Source organism: Oryctolagus cuniculus, chromosome 21 (assembly GCF_964237555.1).
Source record: "Oryctolagus cuniculus chromosome 21, mOryCun1.1, whole genome shotgun sequence".
Taxonomy (NCBI): Eukaryota; Metazoa; Chordata; class Mammalia; order Lagomorpha; family Leporidae; genus Oryctolagus; species Oryctolagus cuniculus.
In genome coordinates this window covers 18,393,093-18,415,772 of record NC_091452.1, presented here as the reverse complement: position 1 = coordinate 18,415,772, position 22,680 = coordinate 18,393,093, and the positions used below count along the sequence as shown (strand labels likewise).

Genomic DNA, 22,680 nt, shown 5'->3' with positions numbered 1-22,680 from the left:
TTGATCACCACCAGTGACTGGAAAGATAATCTTATCCCTGCTGAATCACAGTGGTGCCTTTTCAACAGCTGACTATAAAGGTGGGCATCTTTCTGGACTCTTTTCTGGTCCGTTGGTTTTTTCACCCACCTTCTTTGTCAATGTCACAGTCTCAATTATGATTACCAATAATATATCCACTAAGGAATTTTTATTTCAGGACAAAAAAAAGCATAGACAACCCAATTAAAAATGGGTGAAAGACTTGAACAAGAACAAATTTAAGTGGTCAATAAGCAAATCTCCATCAGTTATCAGGGAGATGCAAACTGAAATCACAGTGGAAAAAACCCCACTATGTCCCACTAGAATTTCTAAAACTATGAGGATTAATAAAAATGTAGGCATATATATACATGTGTGTATATATATATATGTATGTAAATATGTATATATATTTGAGAGGCAGACAGAGTGCCCATCCTCTTCCTCACGCACTAACCTCCCACAATGGCTCCTGGCAGGGATGGGAGCCAAGAGCTGGGAACTCACTCCGGGTCTCCCACGTAGGTGGCATAAACCCTGCCATTGCTGCTGCCTCCCACAATCCACAGCAGTGGGAATGTGGAGTCAGGAGCCAGAGCCAGGAATCAAACCCAGGCACTCTGATGCACGATGCAGGCATCTTAATGGCTAGTCTGATACCACTGCGCCCCAGATGGGTTAGAGAAATGCACACGTCCTGGCACGGAGTAAGAATTCCTGTGCTCCACACACTTATCAGCATCTGGTAGATAATTTTTGCCCACCCGGAAGGTCTAAAATGGCATTTCACAGCTCCTTACTGCTGTGTCCCAAAACCAGCACCGACCCCGATTTCTCAACCGTTTGTACCAACAAAGGCCCTTCCTCCATTGCCATGCCTCGGGTAGGGGTCCACCACTGGTAGACAGAGGGGTCCCCATGAACCAGGAAGAGGGGCGTCAGCGTACCTGGAAGTCAAACTGTATGTCCATGTATTTCCCAAATCTGCTGGAGTTGTCATTCCGCAGTGTTTTGGCATTTCCAAAAGCCTTCCAATACAAAGCGTCATTCACTGTCATTTAAGCTCATCCTGGCCCCCAGATAAACATGCTTATCATGACCCCACCTGCTTATCAAACCCCTGGCCCCCAGATAAACACGCTATCACCACAGTGGGTGGAGAGATGAGCCCCCTGCCTCATTTTCTAAGAAGGAGCGATTATATTAACTACAGAGAACTTAATGCCCAAAGCTGGAGTCAGTGGGGTCAGACCCAGGGAGACAGAGGGAAAAACGTCTTCTCCCCAGAATGCAAACCTAGGAATGTGGCAGACATGTCCAACACTGAAGGACATAGCCCTCACTGTTCCAAAGCCACCACTGACCGTCCCCGGCAGCAGGTGCCTCCTTAGATCCAATCGCTCCTCTCAAACAGCCTATGGGGAAATGCCTCCAACCACCACCACGGTCTACAGAAGAAGCCCAAACCTCAAGAGGAACCAGCACCTGTTCAGGGTCAGCTGGGAAGTCCCAGAATTGTAACAGAAGCCAATTGTGGTCATTTGTTACCTTTTAACTAAATAAGAAGAGCAGTAAGCCATCAAGCCTCACTAACGGGCTTCCTAATGGGGCTGCACAGTTTGAACAAGTTTCATCTGTCCCGAGACAAACATTAGGAGCAGATCAGTCTACACTTGGGGACACAGCCTCGGGGGTTTCGAGGGACTTGCCAGGATTGGATTCCCCTCCCAGATCGACTCCAGGATCGGGCCCTCCACTGGGACGCTGCTCATGCGACTCCCTTCTTAACAGTGACTGCCCAGGCAGGGGAGTCCCCTGGCTCCGCGCGCTCCCGGGCCGGCCTCCTCCCGCGGTCCTCAGCGGTCACTCACCTCCAGCACAGGGTTGGACAGCAGCAGCCGGTCGCGGGCAACCTGCAGCGATTCCGTCATGGGGCACATCACTGCAAAATACTGGAGAATCTTCTTGGAGGCTTCCGTTTTCCCCGCCCCGCTCTCCCCAGAAATGAGGATAAAGTGGTTATTCAGCTCAGAGCACATCACGCGGTAGGCGTTGTCCGCTATGGCGTAGCTGGGGAGAGGATCGGGACAGGAACGAGCTACTGCCCTCGGCTCCAACGCACATCAGAGCAAAAACACAGGTGCACTGCATCCAGGAGGCCCCCCACCCCCGCCCCCACTGACAAATGAGATAGCACTGCACCAGCTAGGACACAAGGCTGCCTTTTTAGTGGGAATGAAAGTATTTTGTTCAGGGCTAGTGCTGTGGCGTAGCAGGTTAAGCCACTGCCTGTGGCGCCAGCATCCCATACGGGCACCGGTTTGAATCCTCACTGCTCTACTTCTGATCCAGCTCTCTGCTATGGCCTGGGAAAGCAGTAGTAGATGGCCCAAGTCCTTGGGCCCCTGCACCCACATGGGAGACCCAGAAGGAGCTCCTGGCTCCTGGCTTCAGATCGGCCCAGCTCCAGCTGGTGCAGCCATTTGGGGAGTGAACCAGCAGATGGAAGACTTCTCTTTCTCACTTGCACTCTCTGCCTCTGCCTCTCAAATCAGTAAATCTTAAATTTTTTTTTTTTCAAAATTTACCAAATTAGTTTTTTAAAACATCCATCAGTATTTCTTAAAGTAAGCCAGGTACTAGGATGGGCATTTGGCCTAGCAGTTAAGACACCACTTGGGGGGCTGGCACTGTGGTATAACAGGTAAAGCCACTGCTGGCAGCACCGGCATCCCATCTGTTGAGTCCCAGCTGCTCCACTTCTGATCCAGCTCTCTGCTGCGGCCTGGTAAAGCAGTAGAAGATGGCCCAAGTCCTTGGGCCCTGCACCCGTGTGGGAGACCCGGAAGAAGAAGCTCCTAGCTTAGGATTGGCGCAGCTCTGGCTGTTGTGGCCATCTGGGGAGTGAACCAGCAGATGAAAGACCTCTCTTTGCCTCTGTCTGTAACTCTACCTTTCAAATAAATTTTTTTTTAAAGACACCTGCATCCCTTATCAGAGTGCCTGGGTTTAAGTGACAGCTCTGCTCCTGATTCCAGCCTCCTGCTAATGTATAAGGGACGGCTCAAGCAACTGGGGTCCTGTCGCCTAAGTGGGAGACCCAAATAGAGTTCCCAGCTTCTGGCTTTGATCTGGCCCAGCCGGATCGGCCCCAGCTGTTACGGGCATTGGGGCACTCTCCCCCACTCCCTCCCAACTCTCCCCTTTCAAATCAGTAAAATAATTCTTTTTTTAAAAAGAACAAGCCCAGACATGTATCCCCAAGAGATTTTTTTTTTTTTTTTGACAGGCAGAGTGCACAGTGTGAGAGAGAGACAGAGAGAAAGGTCTTCCTTTGCCGTTGGTTCACCCTCCAATGGCCGCCGCGGCCGGTGCGCTGCGGCTGGCACACCGTGCTGATCCGATGGCAGGAGCCAGGTGCTTCCTCCTGGTCTCCCATGCGGGTGCAGGGCCCAAGCACTTGGGCCATCCTCCACTGCCCTCCCTGGCCACAGCAGAGAGTTGGCCTGGAAGAGGGGCAACCTGGACAGAATCCGGTGCCCCGACCGGGACTAGAACCTGGTGTGCCGGCGCCGCAAGGCGGAGGATTAGCCTAGTGAGCCGCGGCACCAGCTCCCAAGAGATGTTCTATTGCAGGCAGAAATGACGTCCTGCCCAAGTGCTGAACAACGCAGAGAGCACAGTCAGATCTCACGCCTGCTTTTCCCTTCGGAACCCGGAGCTCTTAGAACACAGAGGCAGGAAAGCAAAGCGATTCCAACACGTCCGAGATCCCTTCAGAACACGAGGGAGAACTATCCTCGGCGCTCCGTCTCCAAGAGCAGCAACCGCAGCACGGAGGCCGCGAGGTTGGAAGCCGGCTGTGCGGGACTGCACAGCGGAGGGTGCAGGAGTGGAAGGCCGACGAAGGCAGAGCCTACGTCCTGATCCGGAAGTCAGCCTGGGAGGAGCACGGGGAACTCAGCAAAGCCTAAGTCACAGAGACCCAGCTGGACAGGGGTCACGGTGAAGCCCCACAGCCCTGCTAACTTCTCATAGGCATTTTCTTAGCCGCCATGACACTCGGGCACCAGTAGATGGCACTACAACATTCCATTTCCCAGAGAAGTCGCCTCTCTAGCCACTCTCTTGTGTGTCTCAGCCTTTGCACACGCTCACATTTCTGTCTCATTTAAGCTGAGGTCCTGTGATGACCTACTTATTTCTGCTGCCTTGAAAGACTAATCTCAAAGACGATGATGAATCTAGAACACGTTAGCAAACATGCAACGAGAATGCAGAAGCTACTGAATGAACATGTAACAGGATTTGGGTGGATGTGTGGATGGATGGATGGATGGATGGGTGGGTGGATGGGTGGGTGGGTGGGTGGGTGGATGGGTGGATGGGTGGGTGGGTGGATGGGTGGGTGGGTGGATGGATGGATAGGTGGAGGGAGGGGGAGATGGATGGATGGATGGATGGGTGGGTGGATGGATGGATGGGTGGGTGGATGGAGGGGGAGATAGGTGGATGGGTGGGTGGGTGAGTAGATGGATGGATGGGTGGATGGAGGCAGAGATGGATGGATGGATGGGTGGGTGAGTGGAGGGGGAGATAGGTGGATGGGTGGGTGGGTGGGTAGACGGGAGGAAGGGAAGGGGAAAGGAAAAAGAGAACAAGAGGAACACACACAGGACAGTACTCCTAGTGGTGGCCCTGTGGGTGCCACTTACACATGCGGCGGCAGTTCAAAGAAATTGACCCCTTGGTAAAGTTCCATCTGGCTCACAGAGTAGAGTCCGAGCTCCTGGTACGGGTTCACAGACACCAGTAGAGTTCCGATGTACGTCTGGGGGAACAGAGCACAGCGCGAGTGAGGAATCCGGGATGCAGAAGGCTGTCACTCACTAGGATGCCCAGGCGCTCGCTGAGTGCTGGGACATAAAGCAATAGGTAAGGCAGCGAGGGCCTCCCTCTCACAGTGTGAGGACATGCGTGGTTAAGGGAGGACACACACACAGGTGTTAGCACGGGGCAGCTGCTGGGAGGAAGCGGCATCTGAGCAGAGACTTAGAGGAGTCGTTAGGAAAAGAGAAGGCTGGCATTTATTTTCCCAGAGTTCAGCACTGGACCCTACTCATCTTCAAGTTTTCCAGTACATACACGAGGGTACTTCAAGAAGTTCATGGGAAAATGGAATTAAAAAATAAGTGTCTTTTGGTGCAAAAAGATTTTTGAAGTCCATGCTCAGTTTTTCCATAATATGCATTTCTATGAACTTTTGAAATAGCCTTATATTTGTAATAGAAACACTAACATAAGATTTCTTGGAACATGGTTATGAATCAACACAGAGCTCCAAGTTCTCCCATAGAAAATATAAATAGCGGGTCCGGTGCTGTGGCACAGTGGGTTAACGCCCCGGGGCCTGAAGCGCCAGCATCCCATATGGGCACCGGTTTTAGTCCTGGCTGCTCCACTTCTGATCCAGCTCTCTGCTGTGGCCTGGGAAAGCAGAAGATGGCCCAAGTCCTTGGGCCCCTGCACCCACGTGGGAGACCTGGAAGAAGCTCTGGGCTCCTGATTTCAGATGGGCCCTGCTCCAGCCATTGTGGCCATTTGGGGAGTAAACCAATGGATGGAAGATTCTCTCTCTCTCTATGTGTAACTATTTCAAATAAATAAATAAATCTTTAATAAAAAAAGAAAATATAAATAGCTAGGCTCTTTTGAACAACTATCTGGTATTTTCAGATGCTGAGTTTGTTGTGGTTTCAAATCCTTGGGTTACTAAGGCCTCCATCAAGATGATGCTGAGGGGCCAGCACTGTGGTGGCATGGTGGGTAAGGCCACTGCCTGTGATGCCAGCATCCCATATGGGCGCCAGTTTGAGTCCCAGCTGCGTCACTTCCCATCCAGCTCTGTGCTGATGGCCTGGGAAAAGCAGCGAAAGATGGCCCAGGTCCTTGGAGTCCTGCCACCCACGTGGGAGACCAGGATGAAGCTCCTGGCTCCTGGTTCCTGGCTTCAACTTGGCTCAGTCCTGGCCATTGTGGCCATCTGGGGAGTGAACCATTGGATGAAAGTGCCATTTCTCCCTCTTTCTCTGTAACTCTTTTAAATAAATAAACACAAATGTACATAATTTTTTTTTTAAAAAAAAGAATATGTTCAAATTTTTCCAAATAATGTTTCCAACCTCTAGGACAAAAATCAGAGAATTAGAACAGAGAAGAGGATTTTGGCTAAAATTCTCCATAGAAATCTGGTTTTTCCAGGGTAGAAAAGAGCTTCTGAAATTTATCAGATTCAGCTCGAACATTTAGCTTAGCCACGATGCTCCCATCACCCCATTCGCACCTCTCTGTATATCATTTCCCCTCTGCTTACACAGAATGTTAGTTTGGCATTTTCCTGTTTCTACAGCCCAGGGTGATAATTCTGAAAGCTCGACTATGGGTTCCAAAAAAACTTTAAAACGTTTGTGAAAAAAATGGAATTAATTTTATTTTGGTGCCCCCCAAATAGAAATCCACGCAGGTCTCCCCCAGTAAAGCAGTTTCCATGAACTATCTGAAGAGCTCTCATATGCATGGATTTAAAAATACTTTTTGCACCAAAACTAGAGCTTTCTTTTAATTCTGTCTTCTGTGAACTTCTGGGAAGTCCCCTCATGTATTCTCTAAGACGCAGCCTGTTTATCTCTTCCGATAACCTTGGTTGCCATGCAGAAGGTCACAGGCACCATTACAGATACAATGGCTATAAAACGTTTGTATAAAGCTACTTAGTAAAAGCTAATAAAAGCTCAAAAATAGAAAATAATTTTAATGCCATCCCATGACAAGCCCTGAGACACTATGAATTTACCTGAAAATTGACAGAATTGATCAATGAAAAATTTAAAAAATTTTTTAAAGATGACCACGTCAAGTTCAGTTTGAGAACAGCTCGACGAGATGCTCTAGGTTGACCGTGAAGGCTGAGGGGTAAGGGCAGACTCTTACCTTGCCGGGCTAGCACCTGTTCCTCCTTCTTTCAAGAGATTCCTGGAGAAGCCCTCTTCCCCAGCTCCAGTCCAATTGGCTGGACTGTGACCCTGCCCTGGACACCAGGCTGACCCCTCCAGGGCAGTCTGCACATTCCTCTTTCTGATTGGTCCGAGATCAGCACGTGACCCAAGATGGGCCAATCAGAGCAGAGTGACGTCAGTGCCGGGGCATTTGCTAGGACTGCATTCTGGGAAGATGTCCTCCCACCTCAGTAACAACAGAGAGCAGATCCAATGCGATCTGCCTCTGCTGGTACCCATCTTGCCACCGGGCAGAGAGGCTGCGGGAGAAGGAAGCTGGTGCTCTAAAGAGATCCCGACAGAGAGAGCAGAGTCCTACAGACAGCCCTGGAGAGCCCGGATCGATGCCCGGGCCCCACAGCTGCCCCCATCAGTGAAGTCCCTCTGTGGCTCGGGCCAGTGTGAAGGCGGGTCTTCCTCTGTGGCCGCCACGGAGGGTCACGGCGCACCTAGCCGAGTGACATTGTGCACAGCCGTCAGAAAGGACACACACACTGTGCAGAAGCAGCCGAGAAACGGGTTACGTTACGTATATGAGGTTCTCGCTGAACCGCTTGCGGAGGTTCTCCACGAAGGCCGACTCGCTGGTGTGCGCGTCCAGGAGCACGAAGTCCTGCACGCCGACCTTGTCCCGGGCGGTCAGCGCCCCTTCCATGTGCAGACGGATGTGCCGCCTCCTCGCCTCCTCCTCCTGCGGCACACAGAACCGAACTCAGCTGATTGCGGGGCAGTTCCCGCCACGCGTCTGACGCACGGAGCTACCTACGAGTCGGTCAAGTCTCCTGCGTGTCCAGTCGTGGGGATAACAAGAAGCTAAACTCCAGGAGAGGAGAGCTGAGATTAGAACAGGAGGGCTTCATTTAGGGTTTATAACCTGGTGAGGGATACGGGATGACCATAAGGAACACACACACACACACACACACACACACACACGGCCTAATGTCTCAGGGAAGCCAGCCCCCTCACACGACCTGGCGATCCCATAAGATTACAGTGGAGCTGAAAGTCCCCACTGCTTCGTGTCTTCACTGCGCCGTCCCCACGTTTAATTCTGCTTAGCTACGACAACGCTGACCACTGTGCTACAGTGCTGCGGACTGCAGGTTTTCAAAAACAAAAGAGAGTTAAAAGATGATGTTGGTGCACAAGAGTTTTGAATTATGTGGTTTTTCCATGAACTTTTTTGAAGACCCCTTGTGTGTGTTCATGTATAAAAATTCACTTGAGATGTAGCTTAGACCTTTACATGATGTAAATGGAAAATGTACACAACTACCAAAATAAAGTGGAGGGGACTGTCTTTGCACCCAGAGAGAGGTGAGGCTTTCTTAGGATTCAGGGGGAAAAATTATAAAAGAAATTAGGTTTCATCAAATATAAAACTCTCATCAGAAGACACTTAAAAAATGAATGGGGGGGTGGGCGTTGTGGTCCAGAGGATTAAGCCCCTCTCCCCTCTTTGGACACCTGGATCCCATCAGAGTCCGGGGTTGAGTGCTGGTTACTCCATTTCTGATCTGGCTTCCTGCCATGTACCTGGGAGGCAGCAGGTGATGGCCCAAGTGCTTGGGGTCCTATTACTCATGTGGGAGACTTGGATGGACTTTCTGGCACCTTACTTTGGCCTGGCCCAGCCCTGGCTGCTGTAAGTATTTGGAGAGTGAACCAGTGAATGGAAACTTTCTCTTTTTCAAATAAATGAATAAATCTTAAAAAAAAAAAAAAAAGTGAGTAGGCAGGCCACAGACTCCAAGAACTATTTGCAAAATATACACCTACAAAAGATCCAGAATAAAAGAGCCCTATGGCTCAATAAGAAAAAAACAAACACAGTGAAAATAGTTGAATGGACACTTCATAAAGGAAGACAAATGATTAAAAAGTACTTAGAAAAAATGCTCATCATACTTAGTCATCAAGGAAATGCAAATTAAAATCACAGAATGGTTAAAATTACCAAGAACTGCAACGCCACACAGTGGCCAGGGCGTGGGGCAGACAGAGCACTTCGTGGCGGCTGGCAGGAACGTGGAGGTATCCAGTCACTCGGGGGTAAAAGCCTGGCAGTTTCTAATGAAGTTAACTGTGCCTTTATCCTTTGATGCCGAAATTCCACTTCTAAGTATCTACACGAGAGAAGTGTAAACATCTATCCACAAGACGACGTGAACATGAAGTTCCACTCATGCCCAACTTTGTTGTAAAGGACCCCGAACTGGAAAGGATCCAAATCCCCATCAAGTGGCGAATGGACGAGGAGCATCTGTGTGACAGAACCAACAGAGCCACAAAGGAGAAAGAATGGCGCGCACAATGGCGTGGGGACTCTCACAGACCTGATGCTGAGAGCACCCAGCCACAAAAGAGCCCATACTGTACGATCGCGTTTCTATGAAATTCTAGGACAAGCAAGACTAATCTACGGTGAAAAAAAAAATCACAATTGTTGCCCAGCTGGGGGCAGTGTGTGGGGGGGGTGTGGGCAAAGGACATTCTGGGGGTGATGGAAACTGTCCGCAGCTTGATGGGGCTGTGAGTTACACGGGCGATTCAATCTGCCAGGATAAGTGCTGACAATTTTGTGCATTTCAACCTTTTTAAATTTTATTTGAAAAAAAAAATCATCGAGTAGGAAGGGACAGAGGAAAGAGGTACAAATAAAAGGAGGGCAGAATGTTAGGAGCTGAAGTCAGGTGATAGGTGTGGGTTATTATACTACTGTTTACTTTGTATATAGAAAACATTTTCTACAATAAAAAGCTTTTTTACAAAAACCCAGAGGTCCACCAGATGTCTCCCTGCACTGCCCAGCCCCCTGAGGTTGAAAATAAGACATGTAGGATCAAATGATATTTTGGGGATTCCAACTGTTCCCATTTTACAGCTTATATTTCATAAGGGAAGCAGGTGGCATGGTGATTAAGTTCAAGGACTTTGGAGCAGGAGCATCCAGGTTCCGCTTCCTTCTGTGTTGCCTCCTGGTGCTATAACCTTGGGAGGCTCCCTTCATGTCCCCCCCATCCGGGGTACGATGGAGTCATCACCACACCCACGTCGCAGGCTTGTCGGTTTGATGGGAACCGTGGAATGCTCTTGGAGCAGGGCCAGGCCCCGTGTGTGCTCTTCCAAGCCCTCTTTCTGTTATCACTGATACAGGTAGCGGGTTCATGAGCGACAGAGTGATCTGCTTCCTGGAACCAGCGAGCACCCTTCCTATTGGGGGCGGGCTGGGGTCTGCGACCACATCTGGGGCTGCACCCAGTGACCTTGCTGTGGTCAGGTTGTCGAGGGTGGAGGACACAGACTTCTTTCCAATCTGCTCTTGGAGACTGCACAGGCAGCCCCAGGAGCCTGTGTGACTTTCAGCCCCGAGAGATTTGACCAACCCTTGCAAATGGGAACATGACAATGGTTTTTAGCATGGAGGACCAAAGCACACCCCATCCCCTTCAGACTGGAGTTTTGTTTCCCAATATCCCAATTCTATTATCTAGACTTTTTAGCTGGTTCATTTCACAATGGAAACATTTAATTTATTTTGATGCAGAGACACTTTGAAATCCATGCGAAGTGACCTCTGGGATAGATGGGTTTCAACCGTTTTGCATCAGTCTTTGGCTTTCCTTGAACTGTTTGAAGCACATCTTTAGAAGAGCGTGGGAGGGGCCTGCATTGTGGCACAGCAGATTAAGCTGCTGTCTGCAACCTTGGCATCCCATATCAGAGTGCCGGTTTGAGTCCCAGCTGCTCCACTTCTGATCCAGCTCCCTGCTAATGCCCCTGGGAAAGCAGCGGAAGATGACCCAAGTGCTTGGGCCCCTGCACCCATGTGGGAGATCCAGGTGGAGTCCCAGGCTCCTGCCATTGGCCGTTGTGGCCATTTGGGGTCTAAACAAGTTGACAGAAGATTGAGCCCTCCCTCCCTCCCTCCGCCTTTCAAAGAAAATCTTCAAAAAGTGGGGCGTAGAAGAACTACAAGATCCCAATGAGACCGACAAGAGTCATCGACAGGATGACTCTTGGGGTCCAAGGGCAAAGGGTAATGAAAACATGGGAGAGGCTCAGCCCATTCCAAGAAGGTTTAAGTAAGACACTGACTTATCATGAAGACATCATTAAATCCAGAAAGGATCCAAGAAGCCAGGGGAAATGAGAGAGATTCAATTACAGATACGAAAATTAAGTTATGTCCAGCTAGGTTACTCCTAATGAGCTCCGTCTTTGCCTAGGATGGCCAGCCATATCCCAGAGATCTCTCTCCTCGCCACCCATGGGGCCCTGGCAGGTGCAAGGGCCGAGCCAAGCTGCCAGGTGTCGGGGGCCGGGTTAGGCCAGAGAAGTAACGGCCCTCCCAGCTGCCCGGCTACTGCTTCCCTCCACTTGGAAACACAGGGCCGACAGGGTGCCTTCCTCATAGCACGTTAGCGTGCAACCTCGCAGCAAACACTTGGCCTGAGCGGCTTGGGCACGCCACTCATCTGAAGGCAAACAGAAGAAAATAGGCATTTTTTTAAAAAAAGTTTATGGAAAGTGAAACCAAAAGATAAGTTTATCTTTTATCGGTGCAAAAAAATAGAATTTTCTGCATAGGAAATATCTCCAAAATGTTTATGAAAAGTGCATATTACAAAAAAAACCCCTATGCATTGGTTTCAACATTTCTCCCCAAAGACTTATTTGAAAGAGAGGGAGGGAAGGAGGAAGGGAGAGAGAGAGAGATCAACCTTCTACCTGCTGGTTCACTCCCCAAATGACCACAACAAACTGGTCTGAGCCAGTAGCCAGGAACTCCATCCTGGTCTCCCATGTGAGTGGCAGGGGCCCAGTGACTTGGGCCATCTTCCACTGCCTTCCCAGGTGCAATAGCAGGGAGCTGGATCAGAAGCAGAGCAACTGGGACTGGACTTGGCACCCTATAGGGGCGCTAGTGTTGTGAGTGGCAACTTACCCCACCATGGCAGCTTAACCCACTCACAACATGGGCTCCTCAAAAACGTTTTGCACCAAAACCACCATCTCTTTAAATAAAATTGATTTAAGAAACAGTTCAGCTCCCCTTCACCGGTTCAACCCGAGTGCTCGGGGCCAGAACACGCTGAAACCTGTGCCTAGTCTTTTCACAGCATGGGTTCCCATGAACTTTTTGAAGACCGCTTGCATACGTGTAACTTTGCACACTCTGCCTGCTGTCTTTTTCCTCATCTTCTCACTAGGAAACCCACCCTGGGGAATATTTTGGAGTTGTCTGAAGGAAATAGCCCTTGGTCTTCTAAAATTTTTCTCTCTTTAGAGGGACAGAGGTCTTCCATCCACGGGTCTACTCCCCAAGTACCTGCCACAGCCAAGGCTGGCCCAGGACTCCCTCTGGGCCTTTTATGTGGGGGAGGGCAGGGACCCAAGTACTTGAGCCACCACTTGCTGCCTCCCCAGGGTGCTCATTAGCAGAAAGCCGGATCAGCAGAGTGGACAGGACTTGAGCTCAGGCGCTCCAACACAGGCTGCAGACACCCCCAGCGGGTCTCAACCACCGTGCCCAACCCCAGCTCCGTCCATTCCGTCTTAGACCTGCCAAGCACCCCACCACTTCCACCGAGTTTACTGCGGTTTATTCCGCCCCCTAGTAGGGGGTCTTCACTGGCTTCCCTCTGAATGAAACTGGTAGAAAACAGCAAAAAATCCTACACCAACGACCCCACAAAACCCAACAAGACACAGAAACCCGCACAGCACCGCCCCCGCCTGCAGCACCGCGGTTTAGCTCCGAGCACACGGAGCACCTATCAGAACCGGGCCGATGTGGCCTAGGCGCTGGATGAGCCTCTGCCCTGGAGGCCACAGATCCGTTCCTCTGCTTTAGGACTCCATATCAGGTACATTTTGCAAAGACGTGAATTTTTTCTAACTTGACACTGAGATTTAATATACTCATACTTTAAAAAAAAAAAAACACTCAACCTGTTTAAGTAAAACTGGACAAGCTATTTCTGAAATTATTTGGAATTGCAAAGGACCAAAAACAGCCCAGGTAGTCTTTACATGGAACCACTTGTCGTTGCGTGACAACTTGCTCTACTAATTCCCGATCTGTACCGTGAGGGTCCGTGAACTCGCTGGGACGAGGACCTGAAGACACCAGTGTGACAGACAGACCACAACTACAGGGCCACTTTGTTGGGACAAAGGTGGCCAAACAGAGCAGCAAGCAAAGCGCAACCTCTTCAAAACATCAGCCTGGGACATGGAGGCGTCGGTCACAAGAGAAAAACACACTGTCCGCCTCCATTGCAGGGAACGTGCAGTACGGGGTGTCTACAGAAGAACGCCAGCTAGGGGATCTGAGGCGACTGCTAAAGGGTATGGGGTCTCTTCCCAAGGTGGTCAAAACATTCTAAAATTGTGGTGCTGGCTGCATGACCACGTAACCCTACTAAAATCCTGGAGCTCCACACCCTAGATGGACGAATTGTCTGCTATGCGAGTTACAGCTAACAAAGCTATGGAAAAAAAAAATCTAAAGGTGAAAGGCAGAATTCTAAAGCTTAAGAGAACAGGAAAGTTATTTTCATGACCTTGGGAAGAAGGACTTCTTCATAATTCACAGCTTCCACCCTAAAGGGGGCGATGTGCAATCTTGGCTCCATTCGGAGTAAGAATGTTTATTTGTGAAAAGACACAAAGAGTGTGAAAAGCAACGCTGCAGGAGAGAGAAGCTCCTTCCAGCACATCAGAAGAATCTAGAAGTTAATCAATCGAAGAGCTCAGTCCAAACACAGGCATCGATCTGGCAGGTAAGACACCACAGCCCGCGTCAGAGTCATGGCTTCAAGCCCCGGCTCCAGCTCCCGGCTCCAGCTCCCTGCTCCCGCAGACCCTGGGAGGCAGCAGGAGACAGCTTGCGTCCCCGCGTCCCTGCCACCCGGGTGAGAGGCCTGCATGGAGCTCCCAGCTCCTGGCTGTGGCCTGGCCCGGTTCCAGACATGGCTGGCATTTGGGGAATGAACCAGCAGATGGGAGCTACCCATCTCTTTCCGTCTCTCAACCTAAAAACATGCAAACATCAAAAAGGCATTTCCTGTCACAGGGCACTTCAAAAGGGTCTCTCAGTGCAAAAACCTATGATAAAAAGAAAATGCATACAGTGTGACTGTTTTAACAAAGGCCCGGAGCAACCAAAGTGAAGCCAGGGATCGCTTGAGGATGTATTCCTAGGTGAGCAGATTACTAAGAAAACCAAAGAGGCCCTTCCCATGTGTCCACGGGTGGAGGCAGGGGTGTGTGTTATTCTCTAAGTTGTAATGCATCATGCATGCTCCTCTGTGTGTGACATTTTAAAATACAAGTATAAAGGGGCCAGCATTGTGGCATAGCAGGTTAAAGCCCTGACCTGAAGTGCCAGCATCCCATATGGGTGCCGGTTCTAGTCCCGGCTACCCCTCTTCCGATCCAGCTCTCTGCTGTGGCCTGGGAAAGCAGTAGAAGATGGCCCAAGTGCTTGGGCCCCTGCACCCGCATGGGAGCCCTGGAGGAGGCTCCTGGTTCCTGGTTCTTGGCTTCGGATCAGCGCAGCTCCGGCCATTGCAGCCATCTGGGGAGTGAACCAGCGGATGGAAGACCTCCCTCCCCTCTCTCTACCTCTCTCTGTAACTCTTTCAAATAAATAAATCTTTTAAAAAAATACAAATAAAAGAAACTAAACCAAATCAGAGAGCAGAGTAGCTATCAGAGGCCGAGAAGGTTATTGGGTATGGGGATGTGCATGTATGTGTGTGTGTGTGTGTGTGTGTGTGTGTGTGTGTGTGTGTGAAGGCTGGAACAGAGTGGGGATGGCTGGCGGGGGGGGGGGGGCAGGTGGAAAGGAGGAGGGATGCCTGATGTCCCATAGCCCGGTAGGATAACTGGACTGTGTTTGACAAGAGTTAATTATAGATGGAACACATGTAATTGTAGTTAATTGTAGATGGAGACTTCTGGCTTGGGCCTGGCCCAGTCCTGGACATTGGGCCCATTTGGGGAGTGAGCCAGCAGATGGAAGATCTCTTTCTCTTTCTGTAACTGCTGTTCATGTAAATAAATACATTTATTCAAGTAGGAATAAATCTTAAAAAGAAATGACACAGAGCCCTTGCCAGCAAGCTGTCAGAGCATGGAGGTCAGAAAGAAAAAAAGAAAAGAATTAAAAGAATCGTAGTGGCAGGTGTTGGCCAGTCGGGACATCCACGTTCCCTATCAGAGTGTGTGTTTTGAGTCCTGGCTCCTCTGCTTCCCACCAGCTTCCTGCTAATGTGCAGCCTGGGAGGCAGCCAGCGATGGCTCAAGTCCTTGGGTCTCTGCCACCCACGTGGGAGACCCGGGTGGAGTTAGTTTCCTGGTTCAGCCTGGGTTGGCCCTGGCTCTTGCGGACACTTGGGAAGGAAACCAGTAGATGGAAGATCTCCGTCAGTGTCTCTGAATACCTTTCAGATAAAATGAGAGTGCACACTTTTTAGAAAGAATTCATTGTATATTTAAAAACAGCTAGCAGGAAGGGTTATGAATATTCCCGACAGGAAGATGGGACCAATGTCGGAGGTGAAGGATACACCCGCTACCCTGAATTTATCATTGCAGAATCCAATAGCCCTGGTATTGCCAAATAATTTTTAGTTAGAAGATGCAACTGAAGAAGGAACTCTACTTAACAAAGAGATGAAAGGCAGAATAAGCCTGTCAACAGATATGCCAGATCTGTTAAAATAAAAAATTCAACACACTTCTGAGACACACAAGGAGATTTGGACGAATGGAGAGATACACCTGTTCTTAGATAGGGAGATTCAGTATGAACAAGATTCCAATTCAGGGATGGGCATTTGGCCCAGAAGTGAGGACTCCACTTGGGGTGCCTGTGTCCTATGCTGGAGGACCTGGATTCGAGTCCCAGCTCGGCTTCTGACTCCAGCTTCCTGCTAACGTGCACACTGGGAGGTGGCAGGGATGGCTTGAGTCGTCAGGTGCCTGCCACCCAGGACGGAGACCCAGACCAAGGTCCTGGCCCCTGACTAGGAACAGCTTTGCCAAGCCTGGCCGTTTTGCAGGAATCTGGAAAGTGGACCAGCAGATGGGAGATTTCTCTTTTTCTCTCAAATAAAATGAAAATAAATTTTGAAAAGCATTAATATCATGAATGCTTATACAATTTTTAGATGTCTAACAGTCCCCAAATGGCAAAAAAAAGAAGCAAAAGCCCCTCTCCTCCGGTCAAACCTCATCTCCCCCAGTTTCACCTCTGCTCAGTGTGCGTCATCCCTGGAGGCCCCGTTAGCCCTCAGTTTTTACATTTACACAGGTGGCGACGCATCGTACAAAGCATACTGCATTTGCCTTTGTATTTTTAAAAAGACTGTTTAAAAAAGACAGAGAGGAAGACAGAAACAGAGCTCCCATCCACTGGGTCCCTCTTCAAATGCCTCCAACAGCTGGAGCTGGGCCAGGCTCAAGCCAGGAGCCAGGAGCTCCATCTGGGTCTCCCACGTCGGGGGCAGGAACCCAGAGACTTGAGTCACCACCTGCTGTCCCCAGAGTCTGCACGAGAAGGAGGCTGGAAGCAGGAGCCCGAGCCAGGCATTGCACTCCAATATGGGAGGTGCTCAGTTAAATGGCCACCCCTTTTCTGACTTAACAAGACCTCCTAGGAACCATCTCGTCTCCCTGACCCTGTCCAGTGACCTCACACCGTGCCCGGCTTCTTCCCGCCACTCTCTGCCCCACAGGTACTGAGCTCCTTTGCCACGGCAGGCCCTTGTCTAGGTGTTTCCTGGGGTGCAGTGAAGAAGCCAGGAAGACACCCTGTCCTTGGGGAGCCGACAGTCCGGGTGCTGCTGGTGTCACCAGCCATCTACTTGGTGTGGGTTGGCTCTCACTTGCAACTCCATCTCTGAGAGTGAAGTACAGAAGGCCTTTGCCAAGGGAGAATTTCTGGATCCAAAGACAAACTGGGAGCCTATTTCACAAACAGGCATCGGAGAGATGGCTGTAGGGGCCAGCGCTGAGCCAGCATCCCGCGTTAGGACGCAAATTTCAGTCCTAGCGGCTCCACTTCTGACCCAGCTTCCTGCCAACGCACCTGGGAAATCAACAGATGGAAGTCCAAGGACCTGCGGCCCTGCCACCCATGCAGGAGACCCAGATGGAGTCCTGGGCTCCTGGCTTCAGCCTGGCTCAGCCCCAGCTACTGTGCCCATTTTGAGAGTGAACCAGCAGGTGGAAGAATTCTCTCTCCTTGTCACTATGCCTTTCAAATAAATACACTTGAAAAAATAAAAAAGATGGTTCCAATGACGCCTTGCATAAACTTGGAATTAAAATGTAGTTTCACCCAAGTCTCTTAACACCAGTGTTACGGGGCTTTAATTTTCGCGCATCACAAGGCTGGCGACATTGGCCTATGCAATGAATCGTGAAAACGATTCTATCCCCTGGCCTGCTTCTGTTATTCCTCAGAACTTCCGCCAAGGAACTATTTCAAGCTGTTTGAAAAGTGACTTCTGTTTCTACAGCTTTACCTAAAATGGCATTTTGCATCAATGGACAACAGATTTCTAACAGTAAATCATCACAGATACTGGACCAACTGGCTAGAATACATACAGCTATTAAAGTGGCATTCAGCAAGATGGTATGACCAGTGGTTTCTCCCTTGTAAGGGAGGCCAGCAGACTACAATGTGCATGTACACAATAGGATTGCAAAATACAGTCAGAGAGGGGCACACGGCCTGGCCATTGAGACACCCACAGCAGAGTGCTGGGGTCGATCCCTGGCTCTGGTTCTACTGTAGACCCTGGGTGGCAGCAGGTGCTGGCACAGGTAGTCGGATCCCCACCACCCACGCAGGAGACCTGGATGGAGTTCCCAGCTCTAAGCTTCAGTCTGTTGCAAACATTTGGGAAGTGAACTAGTGGACAGAGCTCTGTCTGTCCAATCTGTCTGCCTCTCACATTTATAGAAATGGAGGAGAAAACATCTCCAGTCATCCCTCAGTAACTGTGGGGGCTTGGTTCCAGGACCCCCTACAGACACTAAAATCCGCAGGTGCTCAAGTCCCCCATATGAAATGGTGTAGTATTTGCATAGAACCTGCACACCTCCTCCTGCGGACTTTAAATCATCTCTAGATGCCTTGTAATATCCAATGTGGTGGGGCTGGCACCGTGGTACTGTAGGTTAATCCTCCACCTGCGGCACCAGCATCCCATATGGGTGCCAGTTCTAGTCCCGGCTGCTCCTCTTCCAATCCAGCTCTCTGCTGTGGCCTGGGAAAGCAGTAGAAGATGGCCCAGGTCCTTGGGGCCCTGCACCCACATGGGAGACTGGGAAGAAGCTCCTGGCTCCTGGCTTCGGATTGGCACAGCTCCGGCCATTGCCGCCATTTGGGGAGTAAACCAGCAGACGAAACACCTTTCTTTCTGTTTCTCCCTCTCACTGTCTGTAACTCTACCTCTCAAATAAATAAAATCTTAAAAAAAAAAAAAATAGCCAGGCTGGCGCCGTGGCTCACTTGGTTAATCCTCCGCCTGCGGCACCGGCATCCCATGTGGGTGCCAGGTTCTAGTCCTGGCTCTCCTCTTCCAGTCCAGCTCTCTGCTGTGGCCCGGGAGGGCAGTGGAGGATGGCCCAAGTGCTTGGGCCCTGCACCCGCATGGGAGACCAGGAGGAAGCACCTGGCTCCCGGCTTCGGATTGGTGCGGCACCAGCCGTAGTGGCCATTTGGGGGTTGAACCAATGGAAGGAAGACCTTTCTCTCTGTCTCTGTCTCTCTGTCTATAACTCTACCTGTCAAATAAAAAAAAATACCCAGTGTGGTGCAAATGCCAGGTGAATTATTGTCGTGCTGCGTTGTGAATGGAGTAATGACAAGGAAAAAGAAGTCCACCTGTTCTTAAAGCACACTCAATATTTCTCGAGTATTTTCAATTGCAGTTGGTTGAACACATGCAGGTAGAACACGGAGATATGGAGCACTGACCGCACGTGCGTGCTCACGGCACAGACAGGACTGGAGTACGGACCAGCCACAGCTACCGGGGTGAGTGTGGACTGTCGACACTCTTCCCACTTCTTGGGTCTGCTTTCCACGCTAGCTTATCAAACACGGAGTCTGGGAGCACTTTTATTCCTTTTCCCTGCTGCCTCCAGGAAAGACATCAAATGTGTTACAAGGGCTGGTGTCTGGCTGAGCAGTTGAGATGCCTGCATCCCATGGAGCACAGCCCGGGTTCAACTCCTGGCTCCGGGTCCTCATGCCGGCTTCTGGCTATTGCACATCGCAGGAGGCAGCAGGTGATGGCTCGAGTGGTTGGGTCCCTGTCGCCCATGGTGGAGATCTGGACCGAGTTCCTGGCTCCGTTCTTCAGTCCAGCCAGCAGTGGGCTGTTGCAAGCGCTTGGGGTGTGAACCAGGCAATGGGAGCTTTCTCTGTCACTGTCTCCTTGCCTCTCAAAATTTTTTAAAGATTTATTTTATTTTAGAGGCAGAGTACAGAGAGAAACAGGTCTTCCATTCACTGGTTCACTCCTCAAATGACTGCAACGGCCGGAGCTGGGTTGATCCAAAGCCAGAAGCCAGGAGCTTTTTCTGAGTCTCCCAGGTGTGTGCAGGGCCCAAGCACTAGGGTCATCTGCTGCTGCTTTCCCTGGTGCATTAGCAGGGAGCTGGATTGGAAGTGGAGCAGCCAGGATTTGAACTGGCGCCCACATGGGATGCCGGTGCCACAGGCACAGGCTTAACCTACTACGCCACAGCACTGACCTCTAAAAACCTTTAATTAGAAAAATTAGCCACTAAGAATCAGTATTTTTAAAAAAATCATTATGAATGAAAACACAGCCAAAGTACACGATGCTATTGATTCACACGCAAGACAAAGCTACACTTTGCACAGGGACAGAGACCTGCCAAAGGATGGATACGGGACGCATCGGGGTGTGGTGGGGTGGGGAGGGAGATGAAAAGGAGGGAAATCAGAGGAGGAGAGGACACGGGCGAGAGGCTTTGCAAAGACCAGGATGAGCGGGCAGCCGGGGTCTTTTCTCCCTCACTCCCCGCAGGAGAAAAGCAACAAGTGGCTCCCTGGTCAGAAGATTTGTGTCGTTTGCAGAGGCGGCTGTCAGAACCAGACAACATCCCCATCATGCCTGGCATGCCTCCTCTGACCTAGGTGTTCAGACCCTCATCCCAGAGGCGCCCTCCCTGTGACGGGGGACGGGAGTGTTGTCGCCTCTGAAGACACAGGGACACCACAGCAGACACAGGGACACCACAGTGCAGCATCCCACAGAGGCTGGGCTCCGTCTCCCCGCTGCTCCCCACTCCCCATCTTCTACTGTCCCATCACCCCCACTCTGTGCAATCACACTTGCGCACCTCGCTCCACCCACCATCAAACCCAAGCAGAAGGGGCTAGCAGCTGAGAGGTCAGCATCCCCCTACACCAGTACCTGGGTTCAAGACCCAATTCCGGCTCCAGCTTCCTGCTAATACACACCCTGGGAGGCGGCTGGGACAAGCCACTGGGTTCCTGCCACTCACAGGGGAGACCTGGATCGAGTTTCTGGCTCCTGGTTTCAGCCCAGCTGTTGTGAGTCTTTGGAGAATGATCAACTAACCAGATTGGAGAGACAGACCGAGCTCCTAACAAACCGACTCTAAATACAATTTTCTTTCTTTGCGTCTTCATGTCAGAAAGTTCCCACATGATAAAAACAAACAAACCTGCATTCAATCTTTCAATAAATTTGCATGCTTTTCTCTTGTTCATCTGTCTTCTGTTATAGGTCTTAAACTTCGCAGTGGGAAAGGAAAAGGTACTTTTTCTCCGACAAAACAGAGTGGATACAACTTTTTATTAATAAAAGTTGAACAAAAAGATAATATCTTTAATGCTTTTGAGTTTAATTGCTAAAACAGAAGGTCAAGTGCAGTTGTGTGTTCTCTCCATTGACTTCACTGTCAGCGGAGCCTAATCTCCCCCTACAGCATTTCCAAGGTCACACGGCTCCTGGTGACACTCAGCCACCTGGTGACTTGGGGTTACAGGTAAAAGCTGTCATTTTTTGCTAACAGATTTAGCAAGGCTTTGGGTATCTGGACAATAAATACTATTAGGTATCTGCTTTCAATTTCCCCAAGTTAAACAGAAACCAATCCGCCTCAATCCGAAAGCCAATTAGGAACAACCTCCGGGCTTCAGCTGCCGTCTTGGCCGCCTCCAAAGCTTCCCTTTTCTTTCGCCGATGCCATTGCTCTTTGGGTCAAAGCAGGGTCCAGACCACACCGCCGTGCGTGCAGAGCTGTATAGTGGAACTGGCACAGCCAGGTATCGGGTGTGTGCTTATTCTTCTTGATCTACACCAAGATGTGACAGAGGCGCGCATCATGTCTCAGTGGTTAAGCCGCCTCTTGGAATGCCCACAGGCCATACCGGAATTTTGAATGCTGGGTTCGAGACTGGTCTCTGACCCCAAGTCCAGCTTCCTGCTAATGTGCACGCTGGTTTAAGTACCTGGGTGCCTACCACCCATGTGGGAGACCCAGACCTAGCTCCTGGCTCCTGGCCCAGCCCTGACTGCTGTGGGCACTAGGGGAGTGAATCAGCAGATGGAAGATCTCACCTCCATCACTCTTCCAGATAAATAAAATAACTAAATAAATCACAACTAATCTCATCTCTGCACCAGTGAGAACCATCTTGGGCTTCTACTTTGCAAAATCTGATTTTTCTTAAAAAAAAATTAAGTGCTTTTATCATTTATGCTCAACAAATGACTCAAAAACAAATCTTGAAAATGCAAACAGTGGTTCTCTCTGGTGGGTATGAAGGGAGTTGAATAGCAGAGGCACAGGAGGGGGTTTCTAGGCATTCTGGAACATTCTATGTCCTGATCCGGCTGGGTGGTGACATGAGGGGTGCTTTATAAGAATTCCTTAAGTTGCACATTTATTTTATGCACTTTTCCATACACAGGTGCCATCCCACTTCATGTTACAATTCTGTTGTGTTTCCCCTCAAAGAAAAGAACACGGGACATTAGTCCCTGTGAAGAACTTCACTTTTTCATTTATTCTTTATAAAATTGTATTCGAAAAGCCAATGAGTGAAAAACCTAGCTTTATCTAGAAGATTGATCAGGCCTCTGAGCCAGCAGGTAAGCAGAAAAAGCAAACGACAAAGACTCGGCAGGAAGGACTTCTGTCCACGAGTTGGGGTGGGGGAGTCATACCAATACCCCATTTCTGTCCACGAGTTGGGGGTAACATACCAACACCCGTTACACCCTAAGACGTGTAGACTCTGGGAGTGGTGTGCTGCCTAGCGGTTGAGCCTCTGCCTGGGATTCCTGCGCCCACATCAAAGGGCTTGGGTTTCAGTCCCGGCTCCTCTCCCAACCCCAGCTTCTTGCTAACGCACACTCTGGGTGCTGGGTCCCTGCCACCCACACGGGCGACCTGGATGGAGTTCCTGGCTCCCCCGCCTTGGTCCCAGGCACAGGCCGTCGTGGACATTAGGGGAGTGAACCAGGGGATGGCAGCTCTTCTTCTCTTTCTGCATCTCTCTAAAAAT

General features: G+C 50.1%; 1 protein-coding gene across 2 annotated transcripts in view; it reads right to left on the bottom strand.

Moving 5' to 3' along the window:
- The window catches only part of MYO1H (myosin IH), a 50,721-nt gene extending 42,952 nt beyond the window's left edge, over window positions 1-7,769 (bottom strand). The window contains exons 1-4 of one of the 2 annotated variants that reach the window (XM_051835869.2): window positions 7,609-7,769; window positions 4,740-4,855; window positions 1,896-2,094; window positions 972-1,052 (exon numbers count right to left, since the gene is read on the bottom strand). In XM_051835869.2, the coding sequence (XP_051691829.2) occupies window positions 972-1,052; window positions 1,896-2,094; window positions 4,740-4,855; window positions 7,609-7,734 (522 nt within the window). In that variant the 5' untranslated portion in view covers window positions 7,735-7,769. Of the gene's footprint in view, window positions 1-971; window positions 1,053-1,895; window positions 2,095-4,739; window positions 4,856-7,014; window positions 7,128-7,608 lie in introns of those variants that run through there. The other variant, XM_051835870.2, reaches the window with a different exon arrangement.
- Between the last annotated feature and the right edge of the window lie 14,911 nt (window positions 7,770-22,680).